Raw genomic sequence first — 9,504 nt, 5'->3', positions numbered from 1 at the left:
TTATTTATTAATTAATTTGTGAATTACCAATTAATTAGGTAAGAAATGTTTCGGAAAGGACATGTTCCTTCCAAACATACATTTCTTTTTTTAAAAGACACCATGGTTGTTTTAAACAGATGAGCCTGTTCTCTCAGTTTTCTGCATCGAATTTTTCTCTCCTTCTGCATACATTTTTTTACAAACAAAGTAGAGTCGTTATGTGATTTTGTTGCTAACTTTTGAGTTTACTGAAGTTATTGAAGTTAGAGGTCTCGCTACTTTTTTAACATGTATATCCATTTTATCCTGGGGAGAAATAATCCACAACCTCAGTACAGTAAGGGGATTAAATTTCTTAAATACACATAGTGAATTTCGTGGTCTCGGATATTTATTTATTGCATTTAACCTTTCTATTTTTCTTTGTTCTTATATTCTTTTTGAACACAGTACCCATCAAACACCAAGTAATGATGTCTTCCCCTTTTTAATATCTTTTGTTTTAAGATATTTGAGATAAGGTGAGAGTGACCTTGGTGGAGGATAAAATGTGGAAAGTAAGACTGAGATGATTCCAACATGTGAACAGGAGATGGGTGGATGTTCCAGTGAAGAGGTGTACGAAGTTGGCTATGCATGTGTTGCACCTCGAACCTAGATCCTAAGCGTGGTCAGCACCCTATGCCATTATTAGTCTAAATGTACCTACAACATGATATAAAACATGAGCATACATCCAAACATAAGCGGCAACATATAAGAAACAATTCTTACAAAAAAAAAAAAATCTTGAAGCGACACGAAAGTCAAAACTGAAATACATAACTATCTGTCCATCTATAAAATCTCTACAATCTAAACATTATCTATTTGAACAAAACCCTTAGCATACCTTACGCTATTAAAACATAAATAAAGACTTAACCCTTGAGTCAAAGTAGGGCTCACCAAAAGCAAGAGGTGGAGAATCTAACGTGTTGCTTAATTATGTATCTGTGTACGCGAGTCTACATTAATTAAAAGATGCAATATCCTCAAAAAAAGGAACGTAAGTACATATGAAATAGTATCATATGTAACATGTCATAATGAAACCTAAACGTACATATCAAACAGAAATAAGGACATTTTACAGAATCATAATTGTGACATAGAAGAATTAAGAGATGAAATCGTATAGACTGCCTTAGTAATAAGTCTTTCATCATATTTTAATTGATTATGAGAGTATAGTAGTATAACCGATATAAACCACCATATATGTCACGCCCCGAGAGGGTACCCTAGACGTGACCGGCACTCAGGAACCATTTTTGACTCCCAAGCGAACCACATAGCTTGATCACACATCCGTTCATTCATTCATTCAGCGGAAAGTTTAAAAATAAAGAATAATTTAGCGGGAAACTCAAATCACCCATCCAACTCAAAGAATAAAGGCCATGGACCAACAAATCAACTAAAATATTTGTCATAAAAAAAATAGTTTGACAAGAATAACTCAAGGATAGAAATACTCAACCGACCCATCACTATCTAGTCTATGAAGCCTCTATCACTACTATCTAATTGGTGCCAATGACATGTTCATGGCTACCTCAAATAGAAATGGGAAGGGCTAACTCGATGCAAGATTACATAAGCGGTGTCCTCCGAAAGTAGGGGAGGACTCACCAATACGCTGAGTGCGAATAGATCCTCAATGGTGCTCCTATTGACGATCTCTTAAACCTGTCTCTGCATGTCCAAATGACGTAAGTACGTGGAATGTACGAGTATGTAATATGGCAGAATGAAACATACGTCAAGGAAGAATAGCAGCGGTCCAAATATGTCAAATCAGAAAGATAAGAGAGATTCAACAAGGCGTCATAAGTCTAAAGTAATAATATATTTTTAGACAAAGACCAATCATATACCATACAGTCCAATCCAATCATACATAATACAGTTCAATCAAATTATTCAATCCAATTTGATCATATACTGTTAGCTCAAAGTCAATCACATATCATCTAATCCAATCGAATCATATATCCATCCAATCATGCACAATCCAATCACTACTCATCTAACCCAACCCGATCATATACCCTCAACTCAACAATCAACCCAAAGGACTCAACTCAATAAATAAGTAACAACTCACTCAAGTGTCCTAAGTCTAACAAGAAATAGTTTAGACAGGACTAACTCATAAGCATATAACAACTCGCTCAAATGCCCTAAGTCTAACAAGAATAGTTTAGACAGGACTAACTCATAAGTATATAGCAACTCACTCAAATGCCCTAAGTCTAACAAGAATAGTTTAGACAAGACTAACTCATAAACCACTCAACTCAACTGACTCAGAGTACTATCAAGACCTAAATGGGAGTTTCTCTTATCCGACAACTATCACCTATGAGCCGGTGATAGTACAACAATCAGACGTTGTTACCACGTCCGTCCATACCTTGTCAGGGCATGAACGCCTCCCTAATCATGGATACCATCGATTAGTCAAGTCCTATCATTTCAGGATAATAAAATGGGAAATATCCGACTTTAACGGTTCGATCCCATGGGAAGCATCCGACTTTAACGGTTCCATCCCTACCTACATTGGCGGCGTAGTTTTTGGGGTTCGAGTATGGACTGTACTCTCACCTTCCTCGGTGCTCGATACTCCTCCCATGACTCCATGCTCATAAAACTCCCTCCAATCATCTCAAACAAGCCCTCACAGCTAGTTTCATGTGGAACATTACCACCTCATCAAATCTGTTCTCATTTCAACTCAATTAAGTCATAATGGAAAGTCTCATTTAGGACCTTGTCCACTCGTCAATTCCATCCTCAAATCAACTCAATCAAGCCTCATTTAGATAAGCATTTATGACATCTCCTCAAGACTCATCACAACTCTATGGCTTTTAGCCCAACAACTCAAGTGGAATAACACATTCAAGAAAATTGACTTATGCAACATAATCACATGGTTAAAGAGATCAATAAGGCATATTAACAAGTAAAAATGCTCAACTCATTTAAAATCAAAATACTCGTGTTCAAAATAATTAAAAGACTCCTCAAACTCAACTCATGCTTAAACTCTTTTTAAATCACAGATGAAAATAATTATTTCTTAAACTCAAAAATAGTGTATAAATAGTTTATGCAAAAATGCTCGCAAATCATTTATTTAAAACTTCTTCTCAAAAGATTCTTTATTTTCAAAATACTCATAAGAATCCAATCAACTCAGATTATGCAAATCACATATCACATAATCACATTAGACTCCAATCCGCTCCATCACATAACATCCTCATCAATATACCTCTTCATCAATCATTCTACACATATTAAATAAGCACCATTCACGTCATCACTCACACCGTAATCAAAACATCATCATCACATCATCATCATCATATATTATCATTTACATCATCATCAAACATTATCATCACATCATTGTCAAGTATCATCATCGCATCAATCATCAAACATCTACTCCAAAATCCTTATTTTAATCCTATGTTCATTTTATAGAAGTAAAGGGACATTCTTAACTAACCAATTCATTCTTTTCATTCCAATCAATACATACATACACACAACTACCCATCTCAACCTCAAGACATTTATGACAAAAAATCTCATCTTGGGTTCATGTGAATGAAACATGAACCCATACTCTCAACAAAACTCAACTCAAGAATATCGTCAATACCTATAAATCTATATACAGAGATACATTTGTAGTTAATAATATGAAAAATAATTATTTAATAACTCAAGTCATTAAAATCATCAATCAACCATTTGTATCTAAAACATTCCATAGTTTAGGGAAAACTTTCAAGAAAACCTTTCTAGAAGGTGCAACTCTTTCACAACTCCTAACCAACACATCTATGGGCATATGGAAGAACTCAATCCATATTTTAGGTTAGCCTTACATACCTTGTTTGAAGACTTTGAAGAAACTTTGATGTTAGGTCTTCAATGGAAGGCTTGAATTCTTGAAGCTCTTGAAGGCAATCTTTGTTGGAGAAGGATTTGGAGAAGAAGAAGAAGAAGAAGAAGAAGATAGGAAAAGTTTTAGGGCTTTTTAGAGAGAGGGAGGACTGAAAAATGGTCCCAAAACGTTCAAGGATAGGGTATATATAATTAGGGAAAAGTCCAAGTTGCCCCTCTTCAAAAATCTGAAAAATTGGGCAAAAACCTTGTTGGCGCTATAGTGGCGCGTCGCGCCACTGCAGCGCCAAGACAAAATAGGCTTAAAACCCTGCACATCTAATAGTGGCACGTCGAACCAAGTCCCAAACTACTGAGGCTGTTTTCTGGCGCTATAGTGGCGTGGGGCGCCACTAGAGCGCCAAGCCTAAATTTCGCCCAGACCTGAAATTTCTGCAGTAATAGTCTGTAGTAAAATGGACATAACTTTTGACTAAGAACTCCAAAAATTTCAATCTTGGTGGATTTGGAAAGAAGACTCAAAGACCTTTAATTTGGTAGGTCGTGGGCCACCCAGTTCTTTATATCCTAGGAGATATAGTCGTTTGAAGTTGACCCTTATACTAACTCGTCCAAAAACTTAATCGATTGGAGTTCTTTGGACTCGACTTGGTGTTAGAGATCTCTTATGACCCCTAAACACATCTAACACACTTCAAATACTTAGGAATTAATCCTAACTCATGTGTAGAATTACAAGTCCTCCGATCCGAGTCTACCCATACGTGAAGAAATATTCGAGTCTTTGCGAAAAAATTTCTGGGGTGTCACAATATAGATGTATGGAGTCTGATCTCACTCTGATCATCTAAGACATCTCATATTGTATCAATTATGAGACATACATACATGTAATATGGATCTATAACTAGCTCGTGCCAAGGGCATAATGAGGAACTGCTCAAACCAATGGTACAATCTTTAACCTATATTGGCAAACATAGTCAGACATTTATCGTTTAGACTTATATCTTTTGTATCAACCATTTAACCCTCTTAGCTTATGTGTCATAATTAGCATATTTATAAATTTCAAGGATTATAATACGAATTCAAATCATCATGTCATAAGGTTTATAGTTTAAGTATCATAACTTGTATTCATGAGAAGCTATCATATCATAGTCCATAAAGGCAATCCGGTGTCCGGGGAAGGATCCGACCACAAGGGTCTATTGTATGCAGCCTTACCTTGCATTTCTGTCAGAGGCTGTTTTCAAGGCTTGAACCTGTGACCTCCTGGTCACATGACAACAACTTAACTAGTTACTCCAAGGCTCCCCCTTCAAGATATCATAGTCCATCTTCAAGAAAATATGTTGTGGTATCATAAGATTTACATTTGAGGTGATTTCATAGTTCATAATCATAAGGTTCATACCATAAGAGATCATCACGAAATCAATAAGCTTAGTTTTCAAGATAGAAATTGGTCCTTTTTCATAATCATTCATAAATTCATGGGGGAAGCTTTGTAAGACTCATGTGACAAAATGTCATAGAAATTGAATACTTTCATGGAGGGTTCTTGGAGTTCCATAAAGAATCAAGAAAATTTAACACATGAGAATTTCATTATAACCCTAACTCATTCATGAAAGACATTATTTGAAAACATGAAAATATAATTTGTGGAGAAGAACAAGGCGTTTTCCCACATAGAACATAGACTTACACACCTTAATGCTCTAACTACCCAAGAAAATATGATCCCGAAAGGAGAACCACAAAAATCTTTCTTTAACTTTGGAGCTGAGTTTTCTTGAAAACTCTAGGTTTTGAGTGACATTCTTGCTTGGGTTAAATAATCATATGTTAGAATCACTTAAAAATTATGAGAGTATGTTTACTTTGATGTGGAAGGATGTATAGTCTCTTTGATAGGTGGTGGATATTGCTCAAAATCAAGTTTTGAATCCTAGGAGTGAGTTTTTGATTTAAGAGAAAGATGATTTGATGTAGATTTATGTTGTAAGATCATGGAGAATGATTACCTAGACTTAATTGGATAGAAGATAGTTCTTAGGGATTGTTGGGATCAACCAATGAGTAAAAAGTGAGGAAAAACAATTAAAATGATATTGTTTTTATAAAATCCGAAAATAACCAATATGCATGTAATATATAGATCATTATCTGATATACAAACTATGAAATAGGTCGTAAATTACCCGACCCAATCCTCATTCACTATTTTAGACAGTTCGCATGTGGTTTGGTACGGCCATGATTATTTAACAATATTTCACTAAGATGATTATAACTTCTTAATCCAAATTTGAAATGATTAACTATTGGATGAGTTGGAAACTAAACTTAAATATATTTAATTTGATAGGTTGTGGACCACGTAACTTTTCATATGCTGAGAGATATACTTGTTTGAAGTTGAAACTTATATGAAAACTTAATCAATAGAAAAACTTTTAACTCAACTTTGTGTTACAGATCCCTTATGACCTTAATTCACATCCAATCACTTTTACACTTAAGATTTGACCTTTAAACCTATGTACATCGGAAAGTTTGAGGTATTACAAGATGGTTTTAGGTGAAGTAGAGATAAGTAAAAAAAAGTATTGTTGAGAGATGATTAAATAGGACATTTCAGCTTATGGAGGACAATAGAAAGTTATGGAGGATACAGATTAGGGTAGAAGATTACTACATAGTGGAATGTTGTCTCGTCATAGTATTACTCTGGTAATTTCTTATCTTTTGATTTCTGCTACTATTTGTCATATCGTGGATTATCTTATTATTTTATTATAGTTAGTGCTTCTTTTTTCAAATTGCTTTGTCGTGGTTTCTTCAATTGTCATTTATTTTTCGAACTGTTATGCATTGTTTTTCCTTGAGCAAAGAGTCTAACAACCTCTTTACCTCCCAAAAAAATAATAAGGTCATTTTCACCAAACCTCATTTAAAAAATTACACTGATATTTTATTATTATTGCTACTTGTTAATGTTATAATGTACTTAAACATAAATTTATAATCAAATCAATAAAATATTGAGATAAATGTCAAAAACATATTCAATTATTATTTTTTTTGTTTCATATCTAAATTATTGGGAGTGTGAGTTTCATACTTAAACTATCACTTATTAGTTTGAGAAATACAATTCAATGGTGTGTGTAATACACTTTTTTTTTTATTTGAAAAAACCTTGCCATATGACATTGCACATGTATAAAATATTCCACCTTTAACAAACTAAAATAAACTAAATAGTTTAGATATTCTTAACAATTCAATTATCAATTTAACTCATAAGAAAATGTTTTTTTTTCCCTTCCTTTTCCTTCTTATAGCTGTGTTAATATGCACTCTCTTCAACGATGATAACTTTTATGCACTTTAAATTAGCATGGGTTACCACAACAAACAACTACTAATACAAAACTTGACATAATGGTAAATAAATACCTACCAATGAAAAAATGAAATGTTTTTTATTGAATTAACTCACATTGTGATAATTCATAAGGGTCAAAAGGTTGGTAAAAGTAGTGTAATAGTAAATCCAACATGGTGAATCAAAGATTTACAAAGCTCAATAAGGGGATAAAAAAAGGCCAACTTATACCTCATAATCCCTTAGGCCATGATCTAACTAATCAAAACAAATCTAATTATTAACTACATAATTTTTTTAAAACAAATTACACTACTATAATAATAAAAATAATTAAAGAAAAAAAAACTAAAAATGATTTTGACTTAGAATGGGTGCACATTCCTCGTTAATCCACCGTTCACATTTGTGAAAAATCCGACGAGCTCCGGCCGGTAAGGAAGATACGATCGCCGGCGATCTTCAGCTTTAGCTTTACTCTTCATATAAGCTTCATGAGCTAATACACCTTCACTCTTCTTCAAATCCTTCTTCTTCTTCGTTACTTTTCCGATGACTTTAACTTCGCCGGAGATCTTCTTCTTCTCCGACTCTGACGACGTCGTCGTTTCATTTTTTCGAATAACTTTTTCTTCTACCTTAGCCGCCGGAGTTGTTGGGTTTAAGAACACAAACGTGTCTCTTCCGTCACTGTTACTCCGGTGAAGAAAAACTTTGAATCTCCATAGCTTTGAAAATCCAGTGGAATTACTCTTTTTACATACCTCAGGATTTTCCAGTGAAGCTTCAATTGCTTTATTTTTCGACCATTCACAAAAGGGTCCGGCGATATCTTCGGAAGAAGATGAAGCTGCCGGAATTGGGTTATCTTCCGTTTGTATAAATATCTTCTTGACCGGTGGCCTTATTGGTAATTGTTCCTTCAAAGCTTCTAAATCTTCATCGCATAGAAGGAGATTTTGATTAAATAACGGGAACAGAGGTCGGATTTGACCATTGTAAAATACCTCATCCGCCGATATCGGCGGCGCGTCTATCCCACACGCGAAAGAAAACTCTTCTTCATCATCGTTTTCGTCTTCACCATCTTCAACCTCTTCCTCCTCGTTGTCCTCATAATTATCTTCGATTATCTGTTCTTTCATCTTCAATTGCCCTGTAAAATCTCCGGTCAATTTTCCGATGACTTCTTCATGATTATACGAATCTTTTACGGTTTCAGAATCCATTTTCTTGAAATACCCAGAATCCCAAATTCAATTCACTGTGTAGAAATCTGATTATTATTATTTTTTGAAGAAATTTGGAAAAGAGAGAATTGGGGAATTTGGAGGAGCAAGAAGAAGCAATATTTATATATTTAGTATAAAGTTTTAAAAGGATGAGGATTGGGGGTTTGAAATGAAATAAATGAGGCTATATATTGGGTGGTTGGTAGTAGTACCAAGTTTGGTTGGTCATGTTATAAATACTACTTTCCTAATAACTTCCAAATTTGAAAGTTAAAATATGTAGATATTATATATTATATACTCCTTCTATTCTATATTAACTCAATGAATTTTTAGAATTTTTTTTATTATTCAAAATAATTAAATTATTTAAATATTTTTAAAAAAATTATATTTATTCTTTTCATTAATGAAATTTTATAATTTCTTAAGAGTAAATTATATTACTTGTATTTATGATTTCACATTTAATATCTTTATAATATTGATTAAACAAAACGATAGTAAAAAGAATGATTTAAATTTTATTTTTGAATACTTTTCTTAATATGTGTGCATTATCTTAAAAATTCAACTAATATAGAATGAAACTAATATAGAATGGAGGGTGTAATAAATAGAGAGGATGCTTACTTGACAAGATCATACTCAGATGTTTTTAAAAAAAATAGGAGACTTTTTAAATAATAATTACACCATTCATTTTAAATAATAGATGAGGTTTGAATGTTTGCTTCGCTTTTATTTTTATTTTATATCAGGCAATATTTGACTAAAGAAAAGTAGTCCCTCCATTTTAATTTATTTTTTAATTTTAATTTGATACAATTTAAAAAAAAAAAAAAAATTATAATCGCAGACTAAAGAAAGGTACAATGTATCAAATATCTTTTTTAAATTAGTTTTTAAAAAAATACTCTT

At 33.2% G+C, this 9,504-nt stretch overlaps 1 protein-coding gene across 1 annotated transcript; it reads right to left on the bottom strand.

The window, feature by feature from the left end:
- Positions 1-7,493: 7,493 nt before the first annotated feature.
- Positions 7,494-8,815, bottom strand: LOC129875605 (uncharacterized). The gene has a single exon (XM_055950901.1). The coding sequence runs from the start codon at positions 8,578-8,580 to the stop codon at positions 7,717-7,719; it is 864 nt and encodes a 287-aa protein (XP_055806876.1). The 5' UTR covers positions 8,581-8,815; the 3' UTR covers positions 7,494-7,716.
- Between the last annotated feature and the right edge of the window lie 689 nt (positions 8,816-9,504).

The sequence above is a fragment of the Solanum dulcamara genome, chromosome 2 (genome assembly GCF_947179165.1).
Source record: "Solanum dulcamara chromosome 2, daSolDulc1.2, whole genome shotgun sequence".
Taxonomy (NCBI): domain Eukaryota; kingdom Viridiplantae; phylum Streptophyta; class Magnoliopsida; order Solanales; family Solanaceae; genus Solanum; species Solanum dulcamara.
Note: the sequence above shows the minus strand (reverse complement) of the source record. Positions and strands in the feature narration are given on the sequence as shown.